The sequence below is a fragment of the Mobula birostris genome, chromosome 9 (assembly GCF_030028105.1).
Source record: "Mobula birostris isolate sMobBir1 chromosome 9, sMobBir1.hap1, whole genome shotgun sequence".
Classification (NCBI taxonomy): Eukaryota; Metazoa; Chordata; class Chondrichthyes; order Myliobatiformes; family Myliobatidae; genus Mobula; species Mobula birostris.
In genome coordinates, this window is record NC_092378.1 from 152649828 (window position 1) to 152673055 (window position 23228).

Here is a 23228-nt window from a genome sequence, read left to right on the forward strand (position 1 = left end):
CAGAGCTTAAGTGTAGAGAACGAAATAATTGTACAGTTGACGTTTCGGGCCGATACTGGTCTACAATCACAGATCGATTGTATGTCTATAAAGTGATGCTAGGCACAGGAGTGTCTGTACTGCAGGTGACTTTGACGGGAAATGGTAAAGTGGTGGTGGTGGGTATCGACTCCGATAATGCTTGCGCTGGAAATCTGAAGCAAAAAATAGAAAATGCTGGAAGATGCTGATTAACTCCGGGACTGCTGATATGGTAAGTTGAACTACTGGAGTGCCACGTGGGTGGCTATAAATACGGATATGTACTGACTATAATGGAAACGTATGTAAAGGATGAAAAGTTATTGAATGGTTTATTGTATATATTTATTTTCGAATAAAGTATATTTTGAAATTAAAAAAAAACTCCGGGACTGCGGACTGCCCCGTTAATGTTACAAGAGCGGATTCAGAAACATGCCCTGTCTGAACTCCCGGGTGCAGACAGTAACGGTTTGGCCTGCGCATTTTTGGCGTATCGCTGCCATGATGAGGCCATGGAGAAGCCTCATATTCGTTCTGGGTAGCCTCCAGCCCGATGGCGTGAACATCGATCTCTCAAACTTCCGGAAATTTCTCTCCTCTTCCCCCTCCTCTCTTTTCCCATTCCCCATTCTGGCTACCCCTCGCCCCTTTTCTTCTCTTCCCCTATCACCTCCCTCCCGTTCCCTTTCTCCCATGGTCCACTCTCCTCTCCTATCAGATTCCTTCTGCAGACCTCTATCTTTCTCACCTGTCACCTTCCAGCTTGTAGTCCTCCCCTCCATCGTCCCTCTTCCTTTCCAGCCCTGATGAAGGTATTGAGCCTGAAATCATTTCCAGAGATGCTACCTGACTTTCTGAGTTCCTCCACCATTTTGAGATAGGTAGCAGTGGCAGATGAAGATTCATGTTGAGATATTGGAAATGTTACATTTTGAGATGAGGCAAATAAAAAAAAAGACACAATTCTAACTGAGGTGCAACAACAGAGACCTGGGGCTATGTGTCTATTATTCATGGCAAGTGACAGGGCAGTGGTTGTAAAAGCAAACACGAGGTTTTGGGCTTCAGATTCAGATTCATTTATCACACATACATTGAAACATGCAGTGAAATGGACAGCATGGTTCACGCAACACTATTACGGCTGGGGGCATCAGAGTTCAGAGTTCAACCCTGGTGTCCCCGGTAAGGAGTCTGTCTCTGTCCTCCCCATGGAATGCGTAGGTTTCTCCCAGGTGCTCTGGTTTCTTCCCACAGTCCAAAAAACGAATAGGTTAATTAGTCATTGTAAGTTGCTCCATGATTAGGCTAGGGTTAATTGGAGGGTCAAACCACCAACAAGAGAAAATCTGCAGATGCCGGAAATCCGAGCAACACACACAAAATGCTGGTGGAACTCCGCAGGCCAGGCAGTGTCTATGGACTTCTAACAACCATCATCTTTTCCATTGATGCTGCCTGGCCTGCTGAGTTCCTCCAGCATTTTGTGTGTGTTGCTCTGTTAATTGGAGGGTGCTGGGTGGCAAGGTTCGAAGGGTGGAAAGAGGGGTTAATCCGCACAGAATCTCATAAATAAAAATAAATCACAACCTAAGGATGTGCTGGGGGCAGCTCGCAAGTGACACCATACATTCCAGCACCAACACAGCGTATCTACCACGTTCAACAGAACAACACACAAAACAAGTCCCTTTCCTTCCTTCCACTTATCCACAAACACACACACATCTCCAACAGCCTCCGGTGGACCGGGATGTGCAGATATTTTGACTTTGGTCTTCAAACTTCAGGCTTTGATCTTTGGGATTGATGACAGAACTCCAGACTCACCAACCTGGGGTTGGGGGGTCACCAGACCTCCTGCCTCCTGCCTACATGGACCTCTGATCTCAGGACCCACGGACGTGGAGGGACTTGTTTGCCAACAAGGTGGGTCACCAGCCCTCGTCCACAGGGCCCAGCGACCTTGATCATCAACAATGGATATTGCTGTCTGCGACCACAGAGAGCCACCGACACTGGTTTCTGTCCCTGACTCATCATTCGCTGCCCTGACCTCCAACTCCCCCATCATCCCTTTCCTATACCCTAACCTGACCCGATTCCCTGCACTGTCCCCAAACCCCTACGAACCTCAAAAGCAACCATGTCTGAGCCATAACCTTGATGGAGACCACAGCCTGATGCCAACTTTATGCATTCCAAATCAGGGCACGGAGTACAGATTGAAGAAAGCCTGACGAGCTGGAGACAGGGGAGGTGCTAGAAACTGTTGGGGAAAATAGACAAACTCGTTTTTAGAATTTTCTTTCGAAGCCACATCAATTATAGTAGAGGGGACATCACGTCCCTCGAAGGAGGCTGTTTCAGAAGTTCTGGAGTGAAATGTCTCATCTTGAGAATAGATGCAGTGCATAATGAGGATTTCGGAGGCAGTGTTGTCATCTTCACAGGAGACAGGATCAGAATCAGAATCCAGTTTAACACCGTACGTACCTCACAGTAGCGCGGCAGTTATTGTAATGCTGTTACAGTACCAGGACCTGGGTTCAAATCCTGCTGCCATCCATAAGGAGTTTGTTTCCTCTGGTGCCTTCCACGTTCTGAAGATTAATTTATACTGGACACCACGGTAGCATAGCAGTTAGTGGCACACTATTATAGCTCGGGGAGTTGGAGTTCAATTCCCACCGTCTGTAAGGAGGCTCTGTACATCCTCCCTGTGCAATGTGTGGGTTTTCCTTGGCCTCCCGTTTCCTCCTACGGTCCAAGTTCACACCGGATTAGTTATGGTAAATTGTGCTGTGATTAGGTTTGGGTTAACTGGGGTTGGGCAGTTGCTGGGGTGGTGTAGATTGAGGGGCTGGAAGAGCCCACTCTGCGCTGTGTTGTTAAATAAAATAAATAAATTTATATCACTGGCATACATCATGAAATTTATTGTTTCATGCAATGTGAAATAATTTTTTAAAAACTATAAATTTCAAAGATATATATATATAATTAAATATTACATATATATAAAAAGAGAAAGAAAAAAGGAAAAAATATTGGGGTAGTGTATGTGGATTCATTGCCCATTCAGAAATCTGATGGTAGAGGGGAAGAAGCTGTTCCTGAAACGTTGAGTGTGTGTCTTCCGGCTCCTGTACCTCCTCCCTGATGGTAGCGATGAGAAGAGGACATGTCCCAGGTGATGGGGGTCAATATTGATGAATGCTGCCTTTTTGCAGTATCATGTTATGAAGATGTTCTTGATGCTGGGGGGGCTGGTGACCATGACGGAGCTGGCTGAGCTTACAATACTCTGCAGCTTTTTCCAATGCTGTGCTGTGGCCCCTCCGTACCAGACGGAGATGCAACCAAGTCAAAGCAACATCGCTGCAGGCACAGGGATGGCTGATGTTTTGGACGCAGGTATAATGAGGGTCCTCTATTAATGCTCTATGGATGAGAAAAGAATGGAGGTCTACATGGGAGGGAAGGGTTAGATCGATTTTTGGGAGTAGGTTAAAAGGTCAGCACAATATTTTGGGTCAAAGGGCCTGTACTGTTCTATACTCTGTTGCCTGTCAATCTCCCTCAACAGGTGCTGCTTAGAATTTGATTTTTATTTGTTTGTCGCATGTACATTGAACCATGCAGTGAAAAATGCATTGTTGCATTAACAACCAACACAGGATGAAGGTGTGCTGGGGGCAGCGCTGCAAGTGTCACCACACATTCCAGCACAATGTACAGCATGTCCACACCATTGTCAACAGAACAACACAAGCACCAACCACAAAACAAACGCCTTTCCCACCAACCCACACAGATGGGCCTCCAACCCAGGACAGGCCGCTCTGGGTTTCTGATCTTCAGACCATGGCCCTGTACTCGCCGACATCTGCTGAGTTCAGTATTTGTTCTCTTATAAATGCTTGGATCAGTTACACTTCTTTGCAGCCTGGGTGAGGGTGGAGACCCCCTCATGAGCAGGGAGGCCAGTCTTCAGCTCTTGGATGGATCATAGTAGCCAGGATTGTACTTGGAATGGCAACCAGAAAGGATTTAATAAGACCGTAAAACATGGGAGCAGAATTAGGCATTTGACCCATCGAGCCTGCTCCACCATTCCAACATTGCTGATTTAGTTTCCCTCTCAACCTGATTCTCCTGCCATTCTGACATCCTTCCTAATTAAGAATCTATCAACCTTCACTTTAAACAGGGGTTCCCAACCTTTTTATGCCATAGCGGGGTCCACGGACTGCAGGTTGGAAAGCCCTGCCTTTAATATATATCCAATGACTTGGCCTCTACAGCTGTCTGTGGCAATGAATTCCACAGATTCACCACCATCTGGCAATTCCTCTTCATCACGGTTGTAATGAGATGTCCTTCCATTTTGAGGGTGTGTCCTCTGGACCTAGACTTCTCCACTGTTGGAAACATCCTCTCCACATCCACTCTGTCCAGGCCTTTTAATATCTATAGTTTTCAATGAGATCCCCCTCATTCTTCTAAACTCCAGCGAGTACAGGCCCAGAGCCATCAAACACTCCTCATACATTAACCCTTTCATTTCTGGGATCACTCCCGTGAACTTCCTCTGAAGCCTCTCCAATACCAGCACAACCTTTCTCAGACGAGGGGCCCAAAGCTGCTCACCATATTCCAATCACATCAGAATAGTTGTGATGGGAAGAGATTTAGGTGAAAGGAACACATTTGCAATGCTAAGGGCATGGATAGTATGGGATCAGTCAATGGGCCAAATAGCTCTCTCTGCCTGCTTTACCTGTTGCTAATTTATTTAATGATTGCTAACCAATCATTTTGATTGTCAATGTCAAAATGTAGGTGATATTTAAATTGTAATAGGTTTTTCATATTCAATTTTCCAGGTCCTTTGTAAAGATTAGCTTTGTTATGTGTACATGGAAACATACAGTGAAATGTCTCATTTGCATTAACACAGTCCGAGGAGATGCTGGGGGACAGCCCGCAAGTGCTGCCATGCTTCCAGTGCCAACGCAGCATGCCAATTTACTAATCCTAACTCGTATGTTTTTGGAATGTGGGAGGAAACCAGAGCATCTGGAGAAAACCCATGTAATCCCGGAGAGAACATTCTAGACAGTGGTGAATTGAACCCCGATCGCTGGCACTGAGAAGCGTTAAGCTAACCACTGCTGAGTATGGAATGATTTACCTGGATGGCATGCAGATGGAAAACTTTCACTGTATCTTGGCACATGTGACAATGTTAAACCAGTTATGCAACATACCCGCCCCTGTATAAATGTACGAGACACACATTACAGATAATAGTTAGAAATGAACTCCTTACAGATGGTGGCAGGAATTGAGTCCTGGTAACTGGCGCTGTAAAGCATTGAGTTGTGCCGCCCTGCTACGATTTGTAGTATTCAGAATTGCTTTGGTTGGGGAATTAAAATACCCAATGGATCAACTCATTAAAACCAATCAAGGAAAATTCCTCGAGGAATACAGTAATTAGTTGAAGGCTCATTAACATTTGAGTGAGGCAGATGCATGTGATAAATTAATTACCTGAACCACACAGCAGGGGGAGCCATGAGCCAACGTTTAACTTGAGACCCTGGCATTACACCGAGTTTCTATCTCGCTATTTTTAATTGGGACATCATCATGTTATTACAGGTTGAGCACCCCTTATCTGAAATGTTTGGGGCCGGAAGTGTTTCGGTTTTTGGATTTTGGAATATTTTCATCCATATAATGAGATACCTTGTTGATGGGACCCAAGTCTAAACATAAAATCCATTTACACTACATATACGGCTTAAAATATACCCTGAAGGGACAGTAGTTTTATATAATATTTTAATAGTTTTGTTCATGAAACAATAATGTGTACATTTACCATCAGAAAGGTAAGCTATCACTATCCTGGCCGCCCAGGTGGACAGTCAGTGGCTGTTTGGCATCACCATCATTCCTGACTCCGAATTTATGTGTTATTGGTAAGTAGTCTTTGTCTTACGCTTGTTCATCACACATAAATACTTAACATTAAAAATGATTGCATACCATAAATATAATGCCTGCAGGGTAATAAAAGCAGCACAGCAGTATCGGGAGAATACCTGTATCAGCTGTTGGACAATGGAAGATTTTCACTCTGCACCTTGGTACTTGAACGAAAAACCCTACAAAAAGTAGTGGATTTGGCCTAGTACATTATGGGTAAAACCTCCCAACCATTGAGCACATCGACATGAAACGCTGTCATAGGAAAGCAGCATCCATCATCAGAGATCCTCACCACCCAGGCCACACTCTTTCTCGCTGCTGCCATCAGGTAGAAGGTACAAGAGCATCAGGACTCGCACCAGGCTCAAAAACAGTAACTACCCCCTCACCCATCAGGCTCGTGAACAAAGGGGGTAACTGCACTCACTTGCCCATCCATTGAGATGTTCCCACAACCAATGATCTCACTTTAGGACTCTTTATCTTGATTATTTCATCTTCTTGTTATTTACTTATATTTGTATTTGCACAGTTTGTTGTCTCCTGCACTCGAGTTGGTCTCTCATCGATCCTGTGGTAGTGGTGCTAGAATGTTTGTGAACTCTGTAAAATGTTCTCTATTTCTGCATAAATATGACCTAAAATGTGATCAGATCTTCACACAAGTCCTAAAACTAGATAAAGAGAACACAATTAAATAAATAACACAAAAAATGTTCTACTTGTTCATTTATTTATTGAGAAAAATGATCCAGTATTACATGTATTTGTTGGAAAAAGTAGGTGAACCTTTGGTTTCAGTAACTGATGTGACCTCCTTGTACAAGTAGTAACTTCAACCAAACATTTCCAGTAACTGTTGATCAGCTTGGAGGCATTTTAGACCATTCCTCCTCACAACTTGTGGGCTTCCTTGCATGAACTGCTTGCTTCAGGTCCTTCCACAACATTTCTATATGATTAAGGTCAGGACTTTGACTTTGCCAATCCAAAATACAGGTTTTCTTCTTTTTAAACTATTCTGTTTTTGAATGACTCATCTTTTAGATCATTGTCTTCTATTAAGCTTCAGGTCATGGACTGCGACCCTGACATTCTGTAAAATGTCTTGACACAATTTTGAATCCATTGTTCCCTCAATGATTGGAAGCTGTCCAAGCCCTGAGGCAGCAAAGCAGCCTCAAACCATGATGCTCTTTCCACCATGCTTCACAGCTGGGGTGAGGTTTTGATGTTGGTGTGAAATGCCCCTTTCCCTCCAATCACAGCAGTGTGCATTTCTGCCAAAACGTTCAGCTTTTGTCTCACCTGTCCACTGAACATTGTAGAACATTTAGGTAGTCTTATGCAAAATTAAGGCATGCAGCAATGTTTTTTTTTTGGAGAGCAGTGGTTTCCTCTGTGGTGTCCTTCCATGAATTAGTCTGAACTTCCATTCTTGTTCAGTGTTTTTCTGAGAGTGGACACATGAACAGAGACAATAGCAAGTTCTAGAGATTTCTGCAGGTCTTTTGCTGTAACCCTTGGGTTCTTTTTCACTTCCTTCAGCATTGCACATTGTGCTCTTGGTGTGATCGTTGCAGGACAGCCACTCCTTGGGAGAGTAGCAACTGTACTGAGTTTCCAACATTTGTAGACAATTTCTCTTACTGTGGACTGATGAACACTCAGGTCTTTAGAAATGAATTTGTAGCCTTTTCTAGCTTCATGTATCTCTACAATTCTTCTAAGGTCCTTTGAACGTTGTTTTGATAGAGGCATGGTGTACATAAACAGATCCTTCTTGAGAAGGCAAACAGCAGGAATTCTGCAGATGCTGGAAATTCAAGCAACACACATCAAAGTTGCTGGTGAACGCAGCAGGCCAGGCAGCATCTCTAGGAAGAGGTACAGTCAATGTTTCAGGCCGAGACCCTTCCTCAGGACTAACTGAAGGAAGAGTTAGTAAGAGATTTGAAAGAGCAGGTTCTATCAGTAACCTGACTCTGTGTGTCTTTTTTTATAGGGCAGGGCACCTCCAATCTCATCTCATTGATTGGAATACTTGACTCCAAATAGCTTTCACGTACTTTTTCCAACAAATACATGCAAGATTGGATCATTTTTCTCAATAAGTAAAGGAACAAGTATAATGTTTTTTGAATTATTTATTTAATTGGGTTCTCTTCACCTAGTTTTAGGACTTGCGTGAAGGTCTGATCACATTTTAGGTCATATTCTTTCAGAAATAGAGAAAAATTTACAGGTTTCACAAACTTGCTAGTACCACTATAGTTACAATTCTGTAGATTTGCTGAGTATACCCAAGGAAAATGAATCTCAGGGTTGTATATGGTGATACATATGTACTCTGAGAAGGACTCTTTACAACTCATGTTCTCTGTATTATAAATACATTGTAAGGTATGGTCCTGACCACAGACAGCAATGTGAGAATTTCCACTGCAATATTAGAAAGAAGTTTGCCCCCAAGCCTCCAGAGAACATTGTTTAATTGTGACCACACTATCTATTACATTTTATCTTGCACACGTGAGATTCTGCAGATGTTAGAAATCTTGACCAACACACCACAAATGTTGGAGGAAGTCCTGCTGAAGGGTCTTAGCCTGAAATGTCAATTGCTTATACAGCTTATTCCTCTCCTTAGATGCTGCCTAACCTGCTGAGTTCCTCATGTCTTGTGGATGTGGGATCTACAATGTGCAGTGTGCAATGGGTGACAGGGTATCGTAGGGTTAGAATAATGCTTTACAGTGCAAGCAATCAAGATTCAATTCCGATGCTGCCTGTAAAGAGTTTGCATATTCTCTCTGTGGCCGTGTGGGATTCCTCAAGGTGCGCCGGTTTACTCTCACATTCCAAAGACATTTGAGTTAGGGTTAGTAAGTTGTGGACATACTGTGTTGGTACCAGAAGCCTGACAATACTTTTATACTGCCCCCAGCACTTCCTTGGACTGTGTTGGTCCTTGACACAAAATTGTAAATGTGACAAGTAAAGCAAATCTTTTAAAATCCTCAACCTTAAGAAGAAGTTGAACTTTTAAAAAGGAGATGAAGAGGAATTTCTTTGGTCTGAGAGTGGTGAATATGTGCAGTTTATTGCCACAGATGGGTATGGAGGCCAAGACTATGTATATTTGAGGCAGAGGATGATGGATTTTTGATTGGTAAGGACATGAAGGGATATGGGGAGAAGGCAGGGGACTGGGGCTGAAAGGAAAATGGATCAGCCATGACGAAATGGTGGAGCAGACTTAATGGGCTAAATGGCCTAATACTGCTACCATATCTTATGGTCTCATGAACACAGGAAATTCTGCAGAAACTGGAAATCCAGTTAATACACACACAAACCGCTGGAGGAACTCAGCAGGTCAAGCAGCATCAATGGAGAGGAATAAAGAGTTGACACTTCTTCATCAGGACTGTCCCAATGAAGGGTCTTGGCCCAAAATGTCGGCACTTTATTCCTCTCCATAGGTGCTGTTTGAGTTGCCGAGTTCCTCCAGCAGTTTGTGTGTGTAACTGATCTGTATATTGCACCGAGACAATCACCAGTTCCTTTAGTAGACAATCATTTATTTGGATAAACTTGCTCAATAACAAAAATACAAGTGAGGGAAAATTATGTTCTCTTTGTACAGACATATTAACAATGCTTCCTCTGAAATTATTGGATTTAAAAACTGCCGAAACCAATTATAAAACACATTGATATATAACAGGATATTGTGCAGGCTATGCACAAATCCCAAACATCCCTTGTGATTCTATACAATAAGAAAACTACTGGGTTTCTCGGGCAGTTGCAAGCACCGAGGCCTCTCTGTCATCCTTCATTGCCATGTGCTTTGGACAGCATCCGATGGGGTCTGGAAGCCAGGGACAAAATATATGTAAACAATCATACACAGACCGAGAAATAATACAACTCAATTATTGGGTGAAATGTCGGAGGAACAAATGCCATTATTTCAGTGTTTCCTGCAGGTAGAAAACTGACTCCGGTAACATTCACTTTACAAAAATTATGAAAGACATTTGAATTTATGAATTATGTGGACAAAATTAGCAATCTGCCCTAAAACAAAATGCACCAGCTCCAGCAGAAGTAACAGGTGAGAGTGGAGTGGGTTTGTAACTGCACCATAGTGTAATCTAGATGAATTTTATAAAACAAAATTCAGTCCAAAAGCAGCTAAGTTTTCATTTCTTCTTCTGGCAATGCTGTGTTCATTTGAAGGTGAGTATGTTGGCAGGAAGGGTGAGGTGGACAGGTAAGCGTTTGATGGCTCTGAGCCCTGAACTTGCTGGAGTTTAGAAGAATGACACCTATCAAATATTAAAAGGTCTAGATAGAGTGGGTGTCGAGAGGATGTTTCCTATAGTGGGAGAGTCTAGGACCAGACGACACAGCCTCAGAACAGAAGGAGAAAGATGAAGAGGAATTTCTTTAGCCAGAGGGTAGTGAATCTATGGAATTCATTGCTACAGACAGCTCAAAGGTTACGGGCAGAAGGCAGGAGAATGGAGTTGAGAGGGATAATAAATCAGCCATATTGAGTGGAAGAGCAGACTTGGTGGGCCGAATGTTTTATGGTCTTATGGCTGGGTCTGTTTTCCCAGGAGTGTTGTGGTGATACTGTGATGACAATATTTATAGCCTTCATTAGCTCCATAACATTGAATTCCTCACTTTCATAGGAAAGAAGGAAATGAGCCCAGCACAGGACATCAGAAAGTGACCCTGCTGCAACTATGTTCGTTGCTGTAGGTGGAGGGGGGGGCAGGGAGGGTGGGGCTGGAGGATGCCACAAGACAAGGGGTCAATATGCAGAATCGATGAATCTACTCACTCCACCCAGAACACTGGCTTTCTTGTTGACTGTTCTCTAGATTGCTCTATTTAGGGAAATGAAAGCATTTCAGCTCACAAAGCATGTGTTATTGCAGAAGTCACAGAAAAATAATGAGACTTATGACTGTAAATTCACACTCCAAAGGCTTGTAACATAATTTACTGCTGTTTTGAAGAACTGTATTACAGAAGGACTGGGTTCTGAGTTTGTAATAGTCTTTAGTTCAAGTTAGTAGCTTTAAAAATTGTTTCTTGATGATCCAAATGCCCAGACATTAAACTATATTATTATTTATCCCAAGCATTGTCTAGATATAACTGTGCACAGATTTGCAACTTAAACACCCTGTTGTTCAAAACAGTCAAGCCCAGCCATAATTACTGGAAGTTTTATTCTACACTAACAATCTGCCAGAGGAACTCAGCGGGTTGAGCACTGTCTGTGGGAAGAAAGGAATTGTTGACATTCAGTTGAAACCTTGCATCAGGACTGAGCCTGGAGAGAGGAGATGCTGGTGTATGAGGAGAGAGGAGCACTAAGAAAGAATTCTGGGCAGACTGGCGGACTGAGGAGGGGTGCAAGTTGACAGGCAAGCAATGCCAAATAGGGTGGAGTTGGGAGCCTGATTTTATGAAAGGGAGGCAGCAGAATGTTGAGAGGGATAATAAATCAGCCATGATGGAATGGTGGAACAGATTTGTTGGGCCGAATGGCCTAAAGCCTTATGGGAGTGTGGCAAGTGAATGATAGATGAAGGCAGACAAAGAGAGAGAGAGAAGAGAGAAGAAAGAGGAAAGGGGATAGTGCAGATGGATCGAGGTTAGGGGAGGAGAGTGTGAAGATGGGAGACATCTGCTGGAAGGAGATAAGCAAGAACACAAAGCAGTCGCAGAGCTGCATTCCAATAAGCAGATGAGAATGGGAACATTAGGGGTGAGGTGCATGGCAGATGGATCCAGATTTTGAGTGGGATATGGGGGGGAATCCTGTTTGTGAAGTGGGTGGAAGGAAATGAAGAGTATCCTTGGGGTGTTGCTTGTGTCTGATGTGTACAGTGTGAATTAGGGAGCAAGGTATGAGGAGTAACCATTCCGAGGATATTTCTACTTGACCGAGTGAAGAGCATTGACCGAGAGAGACCCGCAAATCTGGGTGGCTGAGAGAGTACATTATGAACAGAAGGGAGGGATGAGGGCAGGTGGGAGAAACATGCCGAAAGACAGACAGGGAATGAATACATTTGACCACAAGGATCCTGCAGTCCCCAGTGGGCTCAGCGGCTGAGCTAACATAAGAGCACGAGAGTGTAGAATGATGGATGTGGGTTCAATTTCGGCAGTTACAACAAATTTGGATAACTACATGGATGGGAGGGGTATGGAAGGCTTGGATCCAAATGTAGGTCAACGAGACTATGCAGATTAAAAGTTTGACATGGACTAGGTGGGCTGAATGACCTGTTTCTGTGCTGCAATGTTCTATGAATTCTATGAGACAAACCAACCTGCTTTACATTCAAGAAAGCCTGAAGTGTTACAGTATGCCGATAACATTGCAGGTTCAATAGAACAAACTCCTGTCACAGTGCAATAATCTTCTTCAAATTTAGCAGAAATCTCAAACTTTTGGTGCATAATGGTGGAGTTTCTCAATTTTAAAAATTCAGCTGCAATTCTAACTCCCATTCTGTGTACCCATCCAGCTTTCAAAGAATAGTCCCCTTGGTTCTCTGCTTCCCTCTGTTTGAACACTCCCCCACAGTCCAGAGGACCCAGCAGTCTGTGCCCTGCCCAGTGAAATTAAGGAAAATGCTGAGGTATAAGATTGCTTTTAAACACAATCATTTCTTAATGCACTAATTTTTCCTACATCCATACCGTAAAAGGCAGTGCACACAGACCTGTGGAAATTGCTAACGATTTAACTCCCTGCAGCCAAACCCCTGACGTCCCACCTGATTCGCTCTATACTCTTTGTTCACTCAGTGTTCACAGACACCTCAATTGACATGTTAGCTAACACCAGACCACCATCTTTCTGTCAGCCACCCGTGGGGACAGACGGGCGACTGGAGAGGCATGCCCAGGGAGAGCTCAGCTTTGACCAACTCTCCTGATTAGTGTGGAAAGGCACACAGCACAACTCCTAATGTGATACTCTAGTATTGGAGAAAGAAACACTCTGTGTCACTGGGAAGAGCAAGCTTCCTACTAGTGACACACAAATCAGTAAAGCCCTGCTGCTCAAGTTTAACACTGGGGTCAGATTAACAGTGCACGGTAACACTGTGATTAACAAGATAAACTGCAGAACTACCATTCGATGATGTATATTTACTGCAAAGCTGATTGTATACATTCTTCTGCCTGTTTAAGTCAGACAGCACTGAATTAACTCAACATCAGTGAACACTACATTCACTGAGTCAGGACATCCTCTTGCGATTAGCTTAAAGCAACATACACCTTGTTTCCTCTTACTTTGACCTATGGAAAATGACACCGTGAGACACAGTGGAATCTTCTAATATTAAAGGACCTGAAGGTGCAGAATGGACACGGGTCCCTCTCTCTCACACTCACTCACACAGACACAGCAGGTGAAGCTACATCGGTATCAATGGGGAACTTAAGACAGTCACAGCCAGAACGCAAACTAAGATTTTGCAAACAAAAGTATCAAGTTTTAAGTGGTGGAGTGTTTAAAGGGACATGTCACAATCTTATTTTTCTCCTCATACTGTATACAAATAACTTAATAAAGATATTTTTCCTATTAGTTAAGCTTAGTCAACCTTTAAAAAACAATTGCACCCAGCTAAGTTTTGACGTGATGGTATTGTGTAAAAGCACTATGTTAGGGTCGGATGCTACAAATAATTAACAGGACAAAGCAGAAAGAATGAGGTAACTGAGGGCTTTCCACCTCAAAGTAACAGCGACTCTAATCATTTCTACTTTCACATAATAGTGTCTTCCAGTAAAGCAACCAACTGGCCAGAGTTGCGTCCATGATGTAATGCATCAGCCAACAGAAATAGGGAAAAGGAGTTTCTTCTAAATATTATTAAAAAAAATAATATATTTGGCTTTAATATCCAGCAGGGATAATTTTCCAAGTTTGTTTTATACAGACTAGAATGCAACCTTTGATCTATAGGCTTCATAACACCGGGCCCCAGTCAGACTGGTGCTCCAGAGAGTCCAGACCCTGGGGTCAAATCCATTTTGGTATCGCTTTAAGTAGTGTAGCGTTTCCCCAGCGCCCCCCCCCCCCCCGTCGACTGAATGGTTTCTCATCCATGAAATGCAGTGTTCTGCGTCTCACCAGTGAGGCCTGCCCCACTGAATTTACCTCCTCACCGCCAGCGCAAACGGAGTCTCTTTCTAAAGAGCGAAAATGAGAGATAATGGATTCCAACATCTGGAGCCAATGCAAAACAGTGATGGGTGTAGTGTTAATGGCGGGGAGAGAGCTGGGCCTTTATCACTCCTCAGTGAAGTAGTTCCCTCAAATGCTTTTTCCCAGAAGAACCCCATCCTTCTCCACAAAGCAGCAGTTTGCTGGCTAGTTTCCGAGTCTCATGGGAGAGGAAACGTTCTTCTTTATCTCCAAAGTGCATAGTGACAAGAACTAATCCACCCTCGACAGCGGGAGTTGCTCGAACAGTCCCTGGCTGCAGAAAGCAACATGGGTATGATAACCGGGTCTTCTCAAATGACGAAAAACCAGGCAGGGCATTTCCCAATTCCTCAGCCAGGGAGACAAACCTTCCCAGCGAACAGAAGTCCCACGATTGTGAAGAAGATGGATAAGACAAAAAGCACGTATGATGACCCAACCTGGGTGTTATTGGGCAGCTTGTATGGCTGGCCACCAACTTCGTTGATGTAAAATCCAATTGGAAAGATGAGGGCTGCCATGCAGAATAGGATCACTGTCAGAGGGAGAGAAGAGAGAACACCAATTAGAATGATGCATCAAGTACATTGACATTCATTCTAATGCAACTTATAGTCAGTTATACAGTATCAAAACAGGCCTTTCGGCCCATTATCAAGTAAACAACAATACTAGTCCCACTTACCAACACTTGGCCCATTGCCTGCTGTACCTCAGATTTAACAATGGATAATGGACTGGATACTGCATCACTCAACCTCACTCACCCCAACACTGAACTGTTCCTACAACCTATGGACTCACTTTCAAGGACTTTTTAACTCATGTCCTTGATATTTATTGCTTATTATTATTATTTTGTGCTTTGCCCGACACCGGCCCCCCTAGGCCTGAGTCGATGTAGTAGTAGTTTGTGTTCTTCTTCCTTTTTGTATTTGCAGTTAGTTGCCTTTTGCACATTGGGTGTTTGTCAGTCTTTCTGAGTTTTTTTTCATTGATTCCATTGTGTTTCTTTGTATTTACTGTGATTGGCCGCAAGAAAATGAATCTCAGGGATGTACGTGTACATGGTGACGTATATGTGCTTTGTTAATAGATTTACTTTGAACTTTGGAGCCAGGCTCTATCTTGACAAAAACATTGTGCACCTGGAAATTCTGCACAATGGTGCCTGAATGTTTGTGCAAATGCCAAGAATGTGTCCAGTCTCTACGAAGATGCGCATTATTCCCCAGAACTCTACTGAGCCAAATTTAACCAGGTTGTATTTAATCACGTTTTTAAAAAAATTGGATTTAAAAAATCAGATTGGCTTATTATAACCCAACATGATGTTTTCACAAGTAAATGGAAATATAAAAAAAATGTAGATGCTTGAAATCTGAAATAAAATCAGAAAATGCTGTAAACACATCTTCTGTGGAGAGAGAAGCAGATTTTGAAGTTTCAGGTTGGAAACTATTCTGAATTATAGAATGCAAGTAATTGAAAGTAACGTGAAAGAGCATGGAAAGTAACCTTTCCATGCTCTGTCCATCTTGTTCTCCTACCTTCTGCTCTCTTTTCCATCCAAAGTAATTATCAAAGAATATATATCACCATATACTACCTTGAGATTCATTTTCTTGCAAGCATTTACAGAAAAAAAACAACAGAAATTATGAAAATAAACAACCAATGTGCATAAGAAGTGTGCAAATAATAAACAATACTGAGAACACATGACATAAAGAGACATTGAAAGTGAGCCTGTAGGTTGTGGAACCCGTTCAGAGTTTAGGTGAGTGAAGTTACTCACACTTATTCAGGAGCACGAAGGTTGTAGAGTAAAAACTGTTCCTGAATCTGGTGGTGTGGGACCCAAGGCTACTGTACCTCCTGCCAGATGGTAGTAGCAAGAAGAGAACATGGCCTGGATGGTGGAACTTCTTGATGAAGGATGCTGCTTTCTTGTGGCAGCACTCCATGTAAATGTATTCAATAGTGGGGAGGGCTTTGCTTGCGAACGACCAGGCTGTATTCACCATTTTGTGTAGTCTTTTCCATTTCTGGGCATTGGTGTTTCCGTATCAGGCCATATTGCAACCAGTTAGGATACTCTCAACTGTGCATCTATACAAGTTTGCCAAAGTTTTTGGTGATATACCAAATCTATGCAAACTTTCTAAGAAAGTAGGGGCACTGTCGTGCCTTTCTTGTGAGGACACTAATGTGCTGGACCCAGGACAGATCCTCTGATATGACACCAAGGAATTGAAAGTTACTGATCCTCTTCACCTGTGATCCTCCAATTGGGGACTGGCTCATGGACCTTTGGCTTCTTTCTTCTGTAGTCCATAATCAGCTATTTGGTTTCGTCCTAATCTTTCCACCCATCCACCTTTGCCAGTGCCTCCTCCATCTGAGCACTCAGTCCTAACAAAGCATTTTTAAATACTAGCTGTTCCACTTTCCACAGATGCTGCCTGACTTGCCAAGAGTTTGCACGACCAAATTGCACTTTTGGTGAAGGCACACCACAGGTTAAACACGATGCCTGCAAAAGTGCCCAAAGATTTCATTGTGGTTAGGATTTAAGCCAACAAGATCTGAATGGAAAATTTTCCATCTCCCACATAATTAAGATTGATTCATTAAGAAGAGATGTACAGGCGTGACATTGTATTGTGATAAGTGAATGAGGAGGATCAAATCAGAACCATTCTGGGTCCCAGCACAGCTGTTACACATGATCCCATTTTACAGTCCAAAGTTATACAAAGGCTGCATTTTTTTAAAAACTCTGCACAGCAAATTCTGCTCAACCCAATTTGAAGTGATGCATGGTGCATTTGAAGTCAGCTTTGTTTGTGTTTAAAGGGAACACACATGGCCCACAGATGTTGCCTTATTTATACAAGCCCATTGTGCCAAGATACATCTGATCTGGTACTGAAGCAAACAGCCGATGCTGGAACTCTGGACAAAAACGTACAAGGCTGGAAATACTCACCTGCCTGGGCAGCACCAGTAGCTAAAGAAAGATTTTAGGTCAATGATTACTACTTTAGGCCAAGAAGTGCTAACAGTTTTTAGAACAAGTTACCTCCACAAGTTAATGATACAGTTCTATATAACTCTGGTCAGACCACACTTGGAATATTTTATTCAGTTCTGGTTGCCTCTTTACAGGAAGGATGTGGAGGCTTTAGATTTGGGTACAGAGGCGATTTACCAGGATGCTGCCTGGATTAAAGAGCATGTCTTATGAGAATAAGTTGAGTGAGATAGGGCTTTTCTCTTTACAGCAAAGGAAAATAAGAGGTGACTTGACAGAGGAGTACAAGCTTATAAGGCAGAGATCGAGTGATCGAGTGGACAGCCAGAGACCTTGTCCAAAGGTGAAATTGGCTAATATAACTTAAAGTTAATTGGAGAAAAGCATGGTGGAGATGTCAGAGATAGGTTTTCTTTTTACACAGAGAATGGTGGGTGCATGGAACTTGCCGCCAGGGATGTTGGTAGAAATAGATATATTAGGGCCAATTAGGTTAATTGTCCTGTGATTAGATGAGGGTTAAATCACATGCTATGTTGGTGCTGGAATGTGTGCCGACACTTGTGGGCTGCCCTCAGCACATCATTGGGAGTGTTGGTTGTTAACGCAATTCACATGAATCTGAAAATCCTGCGTGCATTTACCCTATCTCTACACCTCCTAATTTAGTATGCAACATTCTCTTTTTTTATTTCTCTTACACACTTACTGTCCCATCATTATAGAAACCCCTGAAAATGCTAGTGTTGGGTCTCAAATCCTCCAGGGTACTACAGGTGACAGAAGTCTTGGTAGCTTTCACACTCCATCATCCCACCCTCCCCTGCCCGGGACCTGCTGAACCAGCTGTCTGCACCATACCAAACACCACATTTTCCACACATATCAGCAAGTCATCTAAAACCCTGATAAACTTCTTTAGATGCACAATGCAGAGTATCCTGACTGGTTGCATCACAGCCTAGTATGGAATCATCGATGCCCAGAAATGGAAAAGGAATCAAAATGGTGGATACAGCCCTGTCCATCGGCAAAGCCCTCGACAGTGAGCACATTTAAATGGAGCGCTGCCACAAGAAAGCAGAATCCATCAAAGACCCTCACCATCCAGACCATGACCTCTTCTTGCTACTACCATGCTCACACTACCAGGTTCAGGAACAGTTATTACCCCTCAACCATCAGTCACAGACAACTTCACATCTCAATGTTGAACTGACTCTACCCCCTACAGACTCATTTTCAAGAATTCTACAAATTATGTTCTCAGTTTTATTTTTTATTATTTGTACCAATTGTTTTCTTTTGCAAACTGATTATCAACCTTTTATGTATAGTTTTTTTGTAAATTGTGCTGTATTTCTTTATTTTCCTGTGAATGCATACAAGCTGATATACAAGTACTTTGATAATCAATTGACTGACATAACAGACACATTGTGATGTACCATCAGTGACATTAACACTGCCCTCTTTAAAGTGTACACTCAGTATTCTGAAGGAAGTTTACTGGCTTTGCTGTGACTTGACATCAAAAGAATTCCCAAGTTCTGGTATTGCAAATCAGGAATTTAAGATTCCACAGACTTTGGAGAAAACACTGTTACTGGACTATGGACAACAGCTACGGGAACACGATTACTTTTAAAACTATCAGACTCTGATGTTACATGCAGGGAATGAAGCCTTGAAAACTAAAAAACATGTGTTGGAGAAATCCGAAAAGTATACATTAGGTCTCTCAGTCAGTTGCACATTAGAATAAAAGGCAAAGCAAAAAGAAAACAATAAAACTAGAAAATAATGAGGGGTATGGATAGAATCAAACTATATCTGTGGAAAACAACATTTCAGAACTTGAAAAAGGTAGAAACTAAAACAGGTTTTAAGATTACGGATGATACAAAGATAGGCAGCAGGGCAAGTAATGCTGAGGAAGTGGGAGGTCGACAGAAGAACTGAAATTAGGAGAAACGGTAAAGTGGCAGATGGAATACAGTATAGGGAAGGGTAAAGTCATGCACTTTGGTACAAAGAATAAAAGCATAGACTTATTTCTAAATGGGGAGTGAATTCAGAAATCAGAGGTGTAAAGGGACTAGAGAGTCCTCGTGCAGGATTTGGTAAAGATTAACTTGCAGGTTGAGTCAATGGTGAGGAAGGCAAATGCAATGTTAGCATTTGTTTTGAGGGGACTAGAATATTAAAGCAAGGATGTAATGTTGAGGCTTTATAGCGCATTGGTCAGACTGCATCTGGAGTATTGTAAGCAGTTTTGGGTCCCTCATCTGAAAAGATATGTGCTGGCATTGGAAAGGGTCCAGAGGATATTTACGACAATGAACCCTGGAATGAAAGGGTTAATATATCTGAGCCTGTACTAGCTGCAGTTTAAATGAATGGGGGTGGGGAGAATCTCACTGAAACCTATCCAATATTGAAAGGCGTAGGTAAAGGGGACGCAGATATGCTTCCAATAATGGGAGAGTCTAGGACCATAGGGCACAGCCTCAGAACAGAAGGATGCCCCGTTAGAACAGAGATTAGGAGGAACTTCTTTAGCCAGAATGGTGAATCTGTGGAATTCATTGCCACACACGGCTGTGGAGGCCAAGTCATTGGGTATATTTAAAGTGGAGGTTGATAGATTCGTGATTAGTCATGGCATTGAAGGTTACAGGGAGAAGGTAGAAGAATGGGGTTGAGTGGGATAGTAAATCGTCCGTGATGGAATGACAGAGCAGACTCAATGGGATGAACGGCATAATTCTGCTCCTATCTCTTATGGATAGTTTCAAAAGCTCACACATTCTAGATGGAGATACAGGGAAATGCTCCTCATATAGCCCTGAATGCTTGGAATTCTCTGTTCCTGTATAGGCAGAGATGCAGATTAACATATTAAAACCAAAGGGGAATTGGGGTTATGAGAAAAGAGGAAGGAAGTGGCATTGAGCTAAAGATTTCAATGAATAGTGGAACAGGCTTTAAGGGGATACTGATCAACTCCAGAGTCTTACGGTGAAAGCAAGCATTGAAGATGGACCTTGTAAAATTGAAAGAATCAGAATCAGAATTAGGTTTATCATCACCGGCACATGACGTGAAATTTGTTAACTTAACAGCAGCAGTTCAATGCAATACATAATCAAGCAGAGAAAAGATAAATAAAATAATAATAAATAAAAAAGTAAATCAATTACGTATATTGAATAGACTTTTTAAAAAAACGTGCAAAAACAGAAATACTGTATATTAAAAAAAAAGTGAGGTAGTGTCCAAAAATTCAATATCCATTTAGGAATCGGATGGCAGAGGGGAAAAAGCTGTTCCTGAATCGCTGAGTGTGTGCCTTCAGACTTCTGTACCTCCTACCTGATGGTAACAGTGAGAAAAGGTGTACAAGATGATGAGAGGCATTGATCGTGTGGATAGTCAGAGGCTTTACCCAGGGCTGAAATGGCTAGCACGAGAGGGCACAGTTTTAAGGTACTTGGAAGTAGGTACAGAGGAGATGTCAGGAGTAAGTTTTTTTTAATGAAAAGAGTGGTGAGTGCGTGGAATGGGCTGCCAGCAACCGTAGTGGAGGCGGATACGATAAGGTCTTTTAAGAGACTCCTGGATAGGTACATGAATCTTAGAAAAATAGAGAGCTATGGGTAACCCTTGATAATTTCTAAGGTAAGGATATGTTTGGCACAGCGTTGTGGGCCGAAGGGCCTGTATGGTGCTGTAGGTTTTCTACGTTTCTAAAAAGGCATGCCCTGGGTGCTGGAGGTCCTTAATAATGGATGCTGCCTTTCTGAGACAACGCTCCTTGAAGATGTCCTGGGTACTTTTGTAGGCTAGTACCCAAGATGGACCTGACTAGATTTACAACCTTCTGCAGCTTTTTTCGGTTCTGTGCAGTGCCAAATCTCTTCAAACTCCTAATAAAGTATAGCCGCTGTCTTGCCTTATTTATAACTACATCGGTATGTTGGGACGAGGTTAGATCCTCAGAGATCTTAACACCCAAGAACTTGAAATTGCTCACTCTCTCCACTTCTGATCCCTCTATGAGGATTGGTACCTGTTCCTCCGTCTTATTCTTCCTGAAGTCCACAATCAGCTATTTCATCTTACTGATGTTGAGTGCCAGGTTGTTGCTGCGGCACCACTCAACTAGTTGGCATATCTCACTCCCGTACACCCTCTCTTCACCACCTGAGATTCTAGCAACAACTCTATCCTCAGTAAATTTATAGATGGCCTTAGATGCTTGGAGGGTGGAATCCGTATGCTGACCCTGGATGCTTGGAGGGTAGAATCTGAACGCTGAAAACCTCCAGAGGCAAATGACTGTTGTCTCTTTGAGAGCTAATGGCCTGATGGTAGAATGTGGTCCAGAGGGAGATTTGAGGTATCAGAGAGCTGCTGTTTAACCACTGCAAGGTATTGGCCAGTTTGTCAAACCACAGCAGCATGGCCTTGTCAGCAGGTTTGATGATAACTGTGGCAAGTAGAGAGTGCTCTAAGCTCAGAGGGACAGTTTAATGGTAATGGTTCTTTTCTTTCAGATGCTGATAGAACTGGCTGCCCTCCCTTAATACTGCATACATTTTCATATTTCCCAGTTAAAGTCAATAACTTGAAATGTTCAAAATTAGTTTATCAGTCACATGTACATCAATACACAATGCGTTAACGACCAACATAGTCCAAAGGTGTGGCTGGGGGTCAGCCCATGAGTGTCACTATGCTTCTGGCAGCAACATAGCATGAACACAACTTACTAATCCTAACCCATATGTCTTTGAAATGTAGGAGAAAAGTGGAGCAGCCGGAGAGAACTCACACTGTCACAGGAGGTACATACAAACCCCTAACAGAAAGCAGCAGGAATTGGGAATTGATCTACAAATTGAAACGTTGCCCTAATAGGAGCAGGCATAATTTTAAGGTGATTGGATGGAAGTATGGGGGGGGTAGTGTCTGATGTTAGTTTGAATGGTGGTTGCGTGGAATGTGCTACTAGGGGTGGTTATAGAGGCAGATTTATTAGGGAGGTATAAGAGACTCTCGGATAGGCACATGGATGATAGAAAAATGGAGAGTTATGTAGGTGGGAAGTGTTAATTGATCTTGGAGTAGGTTATAAGATTGTGAGCTGAAGGGCCTATATTGTTCTATGTTCTCTGTTTAACTGCTACACTACCGTGCTGGCTTATTTCTCCCCAACTTCTGCCTAACATGTCAAGTACTTTCCACATTTTCCTGTGTTTATTTCCAATTGCCAGCATCTGCTCTGTTTTGCTTTTGGATAATAAATGCATTTTTTGTTCTGTCCAGTGTTGTATCTCCTTGATCCTGTTAACTATCCTCCCTCCCCACATACAGAGGAAGTGGAGGCTGTAGCACGCATCGACACAAAGCACCTATTTAGACCAAAGTTAGTTCCAAAGACTGCAGTGGAAACCACAGCCAAGTTAGGCTAAAGGAATCATTGTTACTAAACCCACGTAAATTCTTCTGGGATTTTACAATGAAAATCTTCGATTCTAAATGAAATATGGCAAAGTGCTACAGATGCTGGAAATCTGAAATTTAAAAAAAAAGTACTGCAGATGCTTAGCAAAGTCTTCCTGGATGTGCAGAGATGGACAATTTACACTTCAGGCTAATCATCGAGACAATAATTGTTTCAATTATTAAACGGATGAAGGGCCTTGGCTCAAAACATTAACTGTTTCTTCCTCTCTACAGATGCTGCTTGACCAGCTGAGTTATTTATTTCTATTTATTTATTGATACAGCACAGAAAAGGCCCTTCCAGCCCTTTGAGCTGCGCTACCCAGCAACCCACCTATTTAAACCTAGCCTAATCACAGGAAAAATTACAATGACCAAACAACATTG

At 42.6% G+C, this 23228-nt stretch overlaps 1 protein-coding gene across 1 annotated transcript in view; it reads right to left on the reverse strand.

Moving 5' to 3' along the window:
• Positions 1 to 9522: 9522 nt before the first annotated feature.
• The window catches only part of LOC140203214 (uncharacterized protein C16orf52 homolog B), a 133479-nt gene continuing 119773 nt past the window's right edge, over positions 9523 to 23228 (reverse strand). Inside the window, exon 3 of the mRNA XM_072269176.1 lies at positions 9523 to 14828. Coding sequence (XP_072125277.1) covers positions 14644 to 14828 — 185 coding nt within the window. The 3' untranslated portion in view covers positions 9523 to 14643. The remainder of the gene's footprint in view (positions 14829 to 23228) is intronic.